This window comes from Malaclemys terrapin, chromosome 5 (assembly GCF_027887155.1).
Source record: "Malaclemys terrapin pileata isolate rMalTer1 chromosome 5, rMalTer1.hap1, whole genome shotgun sequence".
Classification (NCBI taxonomy): Eukaryota; Metazoa; Chordata; order Testudines; family Emydidae; genus Malaclemys; species Malaclemys terrapin.
Window position 1 is genome coordinate 84,351,389 of NC_071509.1, and position 13,280 is coordinate 84,364,668.

At 41.9% G+C, this 13,280-nt stretch overlaps 2 protein-coding genes across 2 annotated transcripts in view; one reads left to right on the forward strand and one right to left on the reverse strand.

Moving 5' to 3' along the window:
- GATB (glutamyl-tRNA amidotransferase subunit B) overlaps positions 1-13,280 on the forward strand; it is a 162,840-nt gene that overhangs the window by 112,521 nt on the left and 37,039 nt on the right. The gene's annotated exons all lie outside the window — the stretch shown is intronic.
- FHIP1A (FHF complex subunit HOOK interacting protein 1A) overlaps positions 1-13,280 on the reverse strand; it is a 135,365-nt gene that overhangs the window by 46,818 nt on the left and 75,267 nt on the right. The window contains exons 2-3 of the mRNA XM_054029544.1: positions 9,993-10,226; positions 7,597-8,223 (exon numbers count right to left, since the gene is read on the reverse strand). Of these exons, the coding sequence (XP_053885519.1) occupies positions 7,597-8,223; positions 9,993-10,097 (732 nt within the window). The 5' untranslated portion in view covers positions 10,098-10,226. The remainder of the gene's footprint in view (positions 1-7,596; positions 8,224-9,992; positions 10,227-13,280) is intronic.

Sequence of the window (13,280 nt, forward strand, 5' to 3'; positions counted from 1 at the left end):
TTCAGAACTCCATAACTATGAATATCGAGGGAATCACTGAGGGCTGCCATTTTATGGTTACAGGTGACTAGACAGAGCAGTTCCATTATGAATGATAGGAAGTAGGAGCATCCCATCAGCAACAAGCACAACTTCATTCAGGCATCACACATCTGGCGCCTTTTGTTCCTAGGCTTTGGAACTCAAGGTGCCAGATATAGTAAGGAAAATGGTCACTCTTAATAATTATAGGTTCTGTTTACCACTGGGGAGAGGTGGAGGAGGGGAAAAGACTCTTGGGAGAAATTATGGGCATTGTTGCTAATGTTAATGAGTAAAGATACTTTACCTATAGAAGATGCCGTGCAAGTATAACACTTTAGTTTTAGGACCATGAATATAAAATATACCATTACAAAGTTGTTCTAGTGTTACTGTATTTTCTTAAAGATATGAGCAGTTTCAAGTCTCAGATTTTATAAGAAGTTACCAAACCACAATGTTCTCAGGCATTATCTTGTCCACAGCTCCACCTTTCCTTCTTTCTCATGATTTTGTACAGTTTCTATGCTACCTTTTAAAATGAGCCTCACTTTAATGTGGTCATTAGGACCAAAGCACAAGGGGATCTTTTCAGCTTTCATGCAGCAGATTCTTGGCAAGAATATCCCTACTCTCCACAAACACCCACTTGACCCCTATAAATGTGAGAGGGTCAGAGCCCTGCTCCAATGCAAGCGGCTTTATCTATTACAAAATGAATGCTTGTCACAGTAGAGATCAGAAACCCAAAAGTTAATTTTATGGGGATTCCAGTCCTGAGGGTGCATTAATTAAATCTATTACAATTGGTAGCTCACCCTACAAGGCAAAGGTAGTATCCCTGAATGCTCTCCATTCCTTTAACCACCTAACTTTGAAGATAGATTTCTGTAGACAGGCATAATTAAGCCAGATATAAAAATACTGTGGGGAAAGTAATGCTTAGATATGCTGAGCTGCACTGTTTCTTTTCTTTTTAAGTCAGGATGTAGACTAAGAACTAAGAAGCTGGAGTACGAGTAGTTATAGCAACCGCTCAAGTTATTTTTATGATCACATTCTTTAATACCAGCATGACTTAAAAACAAGTTAAGGGGGAGGGGGGCGCTAAAAGGGACAGCTTGACCAGAGCCCCCATTTGACAGAGCCCCCAAAATGACAGAGTGGCCAAACATGAGCAAGTGGCATTGTGAACTGGTTTAGGTAGAGGCAATTGATAGTCCACCTGCCATTGACAGTCCAGTGAGCAAATTGCCTGCCTCAGATCCCACCACTGCTGCCACTGGAAATGTCGCACCAGGCCCAAGAGAATCTACCAGACCGAGAGTCTGGAGGTAGGAGCAGGGTCAGGGATGCCACTCCCACTGGTAGCGGGGCAAGAAGACAGGGAAATGTGAAAGCAGGAGCACACTCCTGCCAGCCACACACAGGGCAGAGCCCCCTTATCACCACAGGGAGAGAAGTGACCCCACAGGCCTGGGCTCCCTCTAACTCCTCAAGACTTCTCACTTCTTCTTAAACTCTTTCATCCCCATGGTAATTCTTTTGGAGGCGGGAGGAGGGGAGCTCAGCTTCACATATTGCCTCGGGCACCTGAAGAATCTCTGAGGCCCTTGTGGCAAGTGTGACTCAGCGGCCTTCTAACGGACAGGGTTAGTTTTAGGTGTTTATGTTCTGCCTCTCCTCCAGAAGGTCACTGCACAAGGTTTAAATACTATGCATTCAGGAATACAGAAAATTGTATTTATTTAGCCTTTGATACTAAGGGCACATCTATACAACAAAAACCAAACAAAAAAATCCTGCGGCATCAAGTCTCAGAGCCCAGGTCAACTGACTCAGGTTCATGCTACAGGGCTAAAAATATCAGCATAGGCTGTCCTGTTCAGGATGAAGCCCGGGCTCTGGGAACTTTCCTCATCGCTGGGTCTCAGAGCCTGGGCTCCAGTCAAACCCTGAATATCTACACTGCTATTTTTAGCCCTGTAGCATGAGCCCGAGTCAACTGATCTGGGATCTGAAACTCACTGCCTCCCCCCACCCCACCCCTTTAAAAATAATAATAATAAATAAGTGTAGTGTATACTAAGTGATCACAGGTTCAGATTCTGGATAAGAAAATGAGAAGAAATTGATAAGAAAACTACTTTGCATTGTTCATACCATAATATAGTTTGGGGGGAAGGACACTTATTTCTAAGAAGAATTTCATGAAAGGTGTATTTTTGTTTTGTTTTTTCCAGCGGAGAGAGGGAAGTGAAGGAAGGCAGGGGATGGGGCAGATTAGAAAGGAATTAATTGGCCTGTAAAATTACTTCTGCATAGGATAAATGCCTTATATTCACATATCAGAATTACAAACAACTCTGGGCAGGAAAAAAAAAAAATCTTCATTAGATGATTTGCGTTACTTGTGTATTGCACTGGATTTGGTTTTAGACCTGCCATTTATTCAGTCATCCATCCACCTTATTCATAAATCCATATTTAGGCCCCTAAATAGAAGTGGCTTGGTTCTGAGGTGCTGAGTACTATACACAGTTCTCATAGAGAGACAAATTCACTTCCTGGAACTAGATGAAACGGACTTTCAACTTCATGCCTCACTACACACGAAAAAGGAGTGATAAACTCACAACCACCCCAAACAACTCACCGTGGAATTACTTAAATAAGGTTCTCAAAAGCAGAATCTATGTTGAGAGCAGTTTCAGCAGTTTATTTTAGCCAAAACAGTTCGAGGATTTTTACCATGTGGCTAAGGTCTAAACATAGCTATTGTTAGAAATTAATAGCTACGTGTACAAGCTTGGCACTAATTAATTAAAAAAAAATAAAATGATGAATGTCAAATATTAAAAGCAAGAACTTCTTAATTTCTGCAACAGGGCACATAAAATAAGGGTACTTTTGGGGGGTTATTTCATGGATTTTTGTATTGTTTTTTCTATTTTGGATCAGTAGAGACAGAACCATAAATGCGAAGATCATAGAAAAACAGATGTAGAAAGAGACAAAGGAAGTCTTTCTTACATCTCCCCTTTCCCTTCACTCCAACAATGCTGCCAGTGCCAACACACTATCTGTCTGTTTCTTCCATGCTGTTAACTATGGCTGTAATGCCCTTATGAGGTGGTCTTCAAGGCCACTCTCTATACAACAGTCCCCTCTGATGACTCACATCTTCTGTGATGCCCATAAAACACTGACTGATTATGACAAGGTTGAGAGTTATTTGGGGATAGTCTATATATCTTGTGTGTTCATAGTGGGCCTCCCACAATCTGTGGGCACTCTCAAAGCCAGTACATAATGGATGTACTTGTAACTACTAGCAAATATTCAGTATTTGTGAACTTTTACAACTCAAAACCCTCTAGAAATATTAATTCTCATTACATCTCGGGAAGTAGGTGGTATGTTCAATTCACAGAGAAGGAAACTGAGGCAAATAAATCAAATTATTCATCTGAAGATATAAAGGAAGTCTATACAAGAGCTGGGAATAAAGCTCAGGAGCTCGTCTCCTAGTCCTAGGCTCAGAAGAGCTGACCATGTCAGGGCTCATGCAATCCATCTCTCTACCCTATAATCTAAGCTTGAACACTTTGTCCAGTGGAGTAAATCAAAGTAGCTTGTGTCACTTCTCTTAGGAAATAGCAGTAAGGAAGCCTTTTAATCTTTCTATTTGTATGTACCCAAGCAGAAGGGAACTGGAGCCAAGTTCTGATCTCAAACTTTTGAGGGTCGCGACCCCCTTACCCTTGTCCATGCCCCCCCCCCCCCCCACCCCAGAGCCAAGGCCCCAGCTCAAAAGTTTGAGATCAGAACTTGGCTCCAGTTCCCTTCTGCTTGGGTATGGACAGGGATAAGGAGGCCGCAGCTGGTGGTGGGTCTGGGGCCGGAACTGGGGCCGTGGCCAGGGATGGGAGCAGACCCACGGCCAGGCTGCAGCCAGGCCCACAGCCAGCAGTGGGGACACACGGTCAGGTGCTGTTCTTCTCATGGTCTCGCCCCCAGCCTCGGTCCCGGGCCGAGAATGAAGCCATGGCCAACAGCCAAGGCTGGGGGTGGGACCAGGAATGGAGCTGTGCCAAGTCTGGGGATGGGGACAGGCACCAGGATGGGGATGTGGCTGGGGGCAGGGCCCAGATGCACCCTCCCAAACATTCCTCCACAGCCCTCTAGGGGGGCATGCCCCACGGTTTGGGGACCTCTGATCTAGAGTGACACCACTCATGCCTGTGGAGTTGTTCCAGATTTGCAACAGAGCAAAATTTGGCCCTTGATTCTGTTAAGAACAACATTAAAAAAAAAAAAAAAAAATAGTACTGGCAGGCAAATTCCTGCCAGGGGAAACAAGTAACACAAACCGTAAGATTGCATTAGAGTTTATTACGGAGTTGGACTAGTCTCATTACCGTTCAGAAAATCTGATTCTAACACACTCTGACAATCATTTTAATTAGGAAGGCTTTTTGTCAATCACAGTTCCCCGCTGTTTGTAGGTTAAGATAGTTGGCTTTTATCTTTAGTATAAAAAGACTTCTCTCTCCCTCCACCCCCCAAATTAATTGGCAGATGTGATTATGGAAGTTATTGCATAGATTCAATAATGGTATTTATCTGAAGGACAATTGAAAAACCAAGCTCATGTATTCTTTAGTAGTATCTATTTAAATTAGGTCAAACAGAGCCTCTCAGTGCAAGAGACTGATTCATTATTTGCCATGTATGGGTATGGTGTTTGGAATTGTAAAAGTGAATCATCAAAAGTTAGATAGAAACCTGTTTTTTAGGCTGCTACCAAACTCCTGCTTGGTCTGAGCTCTGGTCCGCACTAGCTCCCCAAAGAGGTTGCAGGCTGGAGTTGAAAGGGTTGATCAAAAAAAGGGCCATTAGGAAGAACTAGCCTCCAGTGAGCAACTCTGCCATTGGCTGGGAAGGAGGACATCTTGTCCTTGCCCCAACCTGGCTACTCAGGCTAGCTGCTGGATTCAGGATTTGCATCTAAATGTGGGAAAATTCATGTATAAAGAGAAGGCGATTTTGCTGTCATTTTTTGTTTTTATCAACAGCCCCAACTCCTGCCCTTGCCTCAGGCAGCTGGCACATGGGGGAGGTGCGAGTGTGATGCCAATGCATTGCCTCCTGCATGTCTGGCACAGGAGACATCTCTTTCACTGCAGAAGTGCTCAGGCCAAGCAATTACTATGCCCTGTTTACTGCTTCTCTGAACTGGAGCAGTTTACATGTGTGATGTTGCCAGCAAGCATGCACTGGGTCAGCAGTGAAAATGATGGACAACTTGAGATCTAGACAATCTCCTACCCACATACCCTTCTGGTACTCTGTGGAGGGTTGTCTCCATTAGGGGCAGGGAAAGCTGCCACAGTGCAGGATTTATTAGCAGTTAATTGGGGCGGGGGGGGAAATCACATGGAGAAAGACATTTATAATTGAAATAGTTATTGACAATGTTTTAAATCAAAATCTGCATTTCTAGCCTCTGACTGATGGCCATAATCTCTGCTTGTGCAGACAGTCCTCTGATTCGGAGCTGGGCAAAGCAGTAATCAAAGAAAAATATCCTGAATAAAAATACTTTGGACTTCTATACACATAAGAACGGCCATACTGGGTCAGACCAAAGGTCCATCTAACCCTGTATCCTGTTTTCTGACCATGGTCAATGCCAAGTGCCCCAGAGGGAATGAACAGAATAGGTAATCAAGTGACCCATTCCAAGCTTCTGGCAAATAGAGGCTAGGGCCACCATTCCTGCCCATCCTGACTAACAGCCATTGATGGACCTATCCTCCATGAATTTATCTAGTTCTTTTTTGAACCCTGTTATAGTCTTGGCCTTCACAACATCCTCTGGCAAAAAGAGTTCCACAGGTTGACTGTGCATTGTGTGAAGAAATAATACTTCCTTTTGTTTGTTTTAAACCTGCTGCCTATTAAGAACTAGGGGTCACGAAATGAAATTGTCAGGGCCGGTTCCAGCTTTTTTGCTGCCCCAAGCGGTGAATTAAAAAAGCCCAATTGAGCGGAGCGATTGAGCTGCCGGCAGAGAGGAAACGAGGGACTGGACCCACAGCCGAATTGCCGCTGCAGACCTGGACGTGCCGCCCCAACAACGGATGAACTCCCACCCCTTTCTATTGGCCGCCCCAGGCACCTGCTTCCTTTGCTGGTGTCTGGAGCCGGCCCTGGTTCTTGTGTTATGAGAAGGAGTATATAACACTTCCTTATTTACTTTCTCCACACCAGTCATAATTTTATAGACCTCTATCATATCTCCCCTTAGTCGTCTCTTTTCCAAGCTGAATAGTCCCAATCTTAATGTCTCCTCATATGACAGCTATTCCATACCCCTAATCATTTTTGTTGCCCTTTTCTGAACCTTTTCCAATTCCAATATATCTTTTTTGAGATGGGGCAACCACATCTGCACACAGTATTCAAGATGTGGGCATACCATGGATTTATACAGCGGTAATATGCTATTTTCTGTCTTATTATCTATCCCTTTCTTAATGATGCCCAACATTCTGTTTGATTTTTTTACTGCTGCTGCACATTGAGTGAATGTTTTCAGAGAACTATCCAAGTGACTCCAAGATCTCTTTCTTGAGTGGTAACAGCTAATTCAGACCCCATCATTTTATATGTATAGACATTCAAAAATCAACAAGTGCTTTGTAAATGTATAAAATAAGCCTCAATACTCCTCATACCATTATATTGACATGTTATACATAGGGGATCTGAGGCAAAAATGTTAACTTGTCCAAGGTCACAGAGCAAGCCTGTGGCAGAGCTGACAAAGCCAAAACAAATATCTGCTAAATCCCAGTTCTATGCTAACTAGACAAGATTTTCTTTTCCTGTTTAAAACCTGCCTCGTCTTTTATTGCCAGATTAAAACACAAACCACATAGAATGTAAATAAGAATTAAATACCAAACCAGAAAAAAGTGATTTTTTTCAGGTGGTCTTATATAGCTTTGTTTTGGCCCTCTTTACCAAATACCACGGGTAGCATCCATAATTTCATCTCAGGCCCCAATTTCTTATTTTACTTGGAGACAAGCAAAGAAGCCTTCAAACAGGAGAAATCCATCTTTGCACCCTGGTTTAACATTTGCTTAGCAAACAACTATTCTGCTGCGGGAGGGTTGATTGGTTGTCTCTTTAAAGTAATAGGTTTATTATTGTTTAAGATTGTAAAGTTACATTTCTAACAAGTACTAAAGCTGAACATACCTATTGGTTTAAAAGACAGAACAGGGACCCCTACTGCCAAGTTTGATAAACAAAGCCTCTGTTCAGCAAGCCGATGGTTAATGGTGAAAACTGTTTCCCTTGCCAGCCACCCCCTTCCCCACCACTGATAGCATCTGTAATTTCTACAGGACTAGCATGGTTTCCAGCCCTATAGTTTAGAATTATAGAATAAGTAAAATGAATCATCTTTTCTAAAAAGGATAGTGGAAGAAAAAAGCAAAAAAGTGAAAAGTTAGAAAGTAAATTTATGGTAAAAAACAAAAACAAAAACCAACAACTTACAGGACAAAAGTAGGTGTTTTCTACTATGTGATTTGCAACAACGTTGTTCTCAGCTGACAGGGACATTATGAAGAGCAGAGCGTCACGAGCCTGCTGACCTACTGTTCCTTCCCGATGGATGAAGGGAATCAAAAGGGAAAAAATGAGGAAGTTGGCAGCTCCCTGGTCCTCGCTGGTGTGGAAAAACAGTTCCAGAATGGAAGGATCTTTGGCTAGGATAGAGCAGAGTTGGTTCAGCAGGACAGCCAGCTCCAACTCCACAGCTGGTGTGGCTGTTCCTGAGCAAGAGCTCAGCAACATCATCAAAGGCTTCAAGATGGGCTTGTGGTGCAGCACAGGCTGATGGGACTGAGTAACCAGCATCTCGTATATCTTCAGCTGCTCAATTTTTGTCTCATCGTTGAACTCCCGCCTCAAGCTCCAAAGGAAGAGTTTCTCCATTATGTTCTCTGTGACCACAAACTCAAGGATAGGCCCCATTGCAGCATCTTTTGCTTGCTCCTCAATTAATAAGAAAAGCATATGCTCCACATAATTCTGCACAGTGCTGGCCTCATCTGGTGGAATTGCCCCATATTTCGCCTGAGTATTTTTCAAAGGGTCATGCTTCTCTAAGATTTTTACAACCTAAACAAACCAAATGCACATTTATCATCCCAGTGTACATGTTTAAAAATATATTTGATTAGAAACAGATCAATGTCTTTTACTTCTCAGGCTTTAAACTTTTTGCACGCTGATAAATCAATCTTTAAAAACTTCACACTTGTCACACATTCTGGACTAAACTGTGACATCTTTAGTCACACTGACCAGTCCCTTATTGCACAAGTAGCCCCATTGCTGCAAATTTGGAATTTATTAAAGTGTGGATTAGACAGATTTGAAGTACAGTAGAACCTGAGTTATACTATTGTCTTAGGCAAGTTTCTTTCATTGTCAGCCAAACTCTGTGCAACAGAGGCCTGAAGTTAATGGGCCTACGCAAGGTACTATTCAGTGTGAGCAAGTGTTATCAAAATATTGCCCTCGGTAAGGTATGCAGGATTTGTTAAATGTGGATGTAGTAAAGTCATTAGGAATGGGTGAAAATACCACCACCACCACCACCACCACTAATTTCATGGTCAGACTCTCCAAGGACCTGAGCATTCTATTTTCCCAGTGGTAGAAGGTGCTCAGATAAGACATGATCATGCAAGGTGCTAAGTGAGAACAGAGTGGCCACTGCTTCCTGCACACTCTTGCAGTAATCAACCCAACATTGAGAACAAGTAATAAATGCCACTACTCCACCCTGTTTTTTAGGCTAAATCACAATATCACTTCCTCCCCCTTTCTGCCTTCTCTTCCTCCCCAAGTGGAGACAGCAGAGCTGAGGTGGCCTGTTCTCCCACACAGAACAGAGCAGAGGCCACCTCAGTTAGCTCCCTTGACTAGGCTGAATACTACAAGATGTTTAACTTAAGAGTTTCTTCACTACAGGATGCCAGGGCAGAGCCTCACTAAAAATGGTCCATTGTTCTCAGGCATCAGAAATTTGCAGGTCACTACAGATTCTCCTGTAACACATCAGTCTATGCGACAAAAATGGAGGGTAGTGACAGCTCTCCTAAAATGAGTGTCACTTAGCATCTCAGTGGCACTAAGGCCCAGATCCTCAAAGATATTTAGGAACCTGACTCCCATTGATTTCAAGCTTCTATTGATTTCAATGAGAGTTAGGTGCCTAAATAACTTTGAGGATCTGAGCTTTAGTGGTCATCACAAGATCAGCCACCAGGTGGCTCTTCAAACCCTACAACAGAGTTTCAGGAATAATAAAGACCCTAGGCCAGCTTCCTTTTCAGCAGCAATACAAATAGCTTTTCGAAAAAGCACCCGGCAGAATAAGAAGCCAGTAATATGTAAATTACACCATGCAACCTGAAAATATGTAGTCAATTATTAATACCAGAAGAGCTTTTCACTCTTAGATCTAAAAACACTTTACACAAAAGGTGGTTAAGCATTATTCTCCCCATTACACAGATAGGGAAACAAAGGCACAGAGAAGATAAGTGACCTGTCTAATACACCAGTGAGTCATTGGGAGATCTGAAAACAGAATCTAGGTCTCCCAATTCCAGTACCAGATCATTAGGCAACATTACCTCTCTTTTTGCTGCAAATCTGAGGTCTAGTTCAGTGTGGATTAGCAAGGTCCTACTGTAATTCAAAAACTGAGTTATAATATTATTAAACATGTTTCAATGTTAGCCAATAAACTCTGTGAAATACGGGCTTGTATCTGGAAAGTGCAGTGTTACCATATCAGTCTTTGCTTTGAGTGGATTCCTATTAATGCAACCTACTTCAAATCAATACAACTATCAAGTATTACTAAATCATATTACCTGTCCCCAATGCGTTTTAAACACTATCATGCACGTTTCTGGGTCAACTCCCTGCAGGCTCACAGCCTGCCGGTTCTTGCTTCTACTAGTACTGGAGGACATCATAAATTCTCCAAAGGTCAATCCTACTAGGCCATATTCAATTTCTGTTGAAAACGCTGTAGTCAAGTCAATGAGGTGCAAGCATCACTTTAGGATGGACATTTCTTTATTGACTCTGCAGCTCATAGAAATCTGTAAAAATGACAAAACACATCAGATTGTAATGCAGGACAAAGCAGGACTTAATTAAACACTAACATACATTTCCTTGAGACTTCCGTCTGAGTAGAATGCTTTGTAAGCAAATTGCATAGAGCTAGATTAATGTACCTTTAGTCACAACGAGTAGTACCTTACTCCTCAAATAGCCCTGTTCAAGTCAGTGAAATTATGTGTGGAGTAAGATGATATATTCAACATGAATAAGGGTATTTGAAACGGATATATATGAATATTTACTTTTTGTGTGAGTGTGCGCGCATGCTTTCTGACATCCTCCTCTCTGTACAGTATTGCTTAGTAACTAACAACATTCTGCAGGCTATACATGTAAACAAGCTACAGGTTATTGCTGGGGCTTTTTGTAATTTTTTCTTTACAAACAACCATTCTTTCAAACACTTGACCTTTTTGATTAACAACAGTAAACTCTGTACATTTAGAAAGCTCTGTAGAACACGGCATACAAATAACAGAATTCATTGATACAACGTTAAACACACCAGAAACATGGAACATAAAAGTATAGAAGAGAAGAACTTGGGTTATCCAAAGTCACATAAATTATAATGTTATATTAGTTCAGAGGAATTTGAGAGTAAGATAGAGACCAAACACTGGATTTTTCTTTTCATGCATTATTTACTATCCTGTATATCACAGCATCAGAGCAGTGATACACCTTTAGGATAAAGTCAAAATGAAACAGAAAGACAGACATCTCCCAGATATTTATGAAAGGCTTATGAGAACATACTGTTCCGCTAAGCACCAAGGTCTTAAACAACCACATAATTCCACATTTCCCCCCGCATCTATTTTTTTCTTTGGGGTGGGGGAGAACAAGCAAACCAACTGGGCTTTCAATTTCACACACACAAAAATCTGGACATTTAATTTAACTCTCTCTTGGATAACAACTGAAAATCCCTGTAAGAAGGTAAGAAGAGAGAACAAATGCATACAGGCGAGATTATATTGTGAACAGTAGGTCATAACAGAGAACATGGAGTTAAACATGATTATTTATAGAGATGTCTGTCTGAAACATTCTTTTCCTCTTCAAACCCTGTTCCAACCTGAGACATCCTGGAGCTTTGTAAACTTCTCTCTCAATTATGAGGCAGATATTGAATCAAATTCTACTGTCCCTGTAGAGTTTCATGAACATAGGTAGAACATGCACACATATATAAACAGGAAATTCTCATATCTTAATAAAGTCACATCGTAAGACTGTTGTCATGGCTGAATCTCTTTTGGTTAAAAGAATAGAAGTGTTGCATAATCCAGAGTCCTTTAACAATACATTAGGTACTCTTTAGTATATTTCTTGTAAAATCAAAATTCTCTTCTCGTTGGCGGACAAAGTCTCCCTTATAGTACTCTACCTACATTCATGGAACTCTGTAGTGGAAACAGAATTTGTGATCTGAGACCTGCCATATAATAAAGTTTCTCTCTCAACTATAAGTACAAAACTCCAGGAGTTTACGAAGTTTACAACCTAGGAAATTATACACAAAAATACTGCTAAAAAACCTCAAATGTTACAAAGTCAAGCACTCAAGTTAGGAAATGCAAGAATGAAGGTAAGCCTGTGCAACTTTAATTCTAGCCCTCTTGTGCCTATGCATTATGGTATAGTCTTTCATTACATAATATTATTTCTGCAGAGCCCCTGCCTCATTTAGTGCACAGGTGGTCGGTGCTCACATAATGAGCAGCTATTCAACATTTTGTTATATCCTTATTGTTCAAAGTGTGACCCTATTCCTTATTTAGTGCATACTATTCGAACCCTGCATTGAAGACAGAATATTCATTTCCTCATGGACTCACCTCTAGAATATCCAAGTGCTTCACAAACAAATTTATTTTCACGATAACCTGGTGAGAGGCAATTTACAGATGGGCAGCTGAGGCACAGAAATATTAAGGCCACTAATTGTGGGTGCTCAATTTGAGATGCCTAGGACCAGATGCGGGTTGTTTTGAGCACTTAGCATTTATAACACTCTGTATGTTCAAGCACAGCTCCCACGGATTTCAGTTGCACCAATAAGTGCTCATCACTTCTGCAGATCAGATTCCAGGGTATCAAATCAGACACCCATAAAATGAAGAGTACACAAGTAGTGGCCAGCTGGAAAAATCTGTTTTAAAATGACTTGCTCAGTATCTCCCAGGACCTCTGTGGCAGAAGAAGGGACAGAATCCACTTCTCTAGGGCAGCATTCAATTGTCTTAGTCCTAAATCCCTTCTGCCCTGCCATCTCCAGCCTGTCCCACTCCTGTCTCCTCATTCTAGTCCCACTCTTACCTGCACCGTCCAAGCTCTTCCCCCGGGTCTCCTGCCTCCTCCCTGCCATGCTAGCTATTGTCATCTTTGCTTTTGAGTCAGGTACCTTCCTCTTCCAATGCTGTCTGGGTGCCAAGCCAGGGGTTCAAGGAAAGCACAGGAGACAGTCTCCCTCCTTACAGAGCAGGTTCCATCCCAGCCTGCAGCAACCAGGAGCTGCAGTTGCAGGACAAGCCCTGCAGAGGCCCTGTAGCCCTGGGCTAGAACATGCCCAGTTGTTCTGGGGAAGCAGTTTGCACAGTCCATTCATACCAGAAGTGGTGAAGACTGGAGAATCTTCAGAGTTCAGCTGTGAAGATCTAACAAATCTCTACTGTGCGCTTGAGAACTGAGATTTTTTTCAAAGGTTTATAATGGCCACATTTGGGCAGATTTTCACAGAAACAGTGAAAGGCACATTTCTGACAGTAATTCAAAGCAGGAATTACTAGGAGCTTCTCAACCAAATGGTTGTAAGAACTTTTATTTAACATGGAAAAACAATATTTTTCCCTAACTTCATTCTCAGAAACAACTGAATCATTCTGGCTGAAGCTTCCCCCCCCCCCCTTTTCTTTTCTTTCTTTTTAAAAAAAGGCTAGCCTGAGGCAGACATCCAGCATGTAAAATTCCCTCCCAAATAGTTAAAGTTTGGCAATGTTATAAGCAACTGGGGGAGGTGGTTA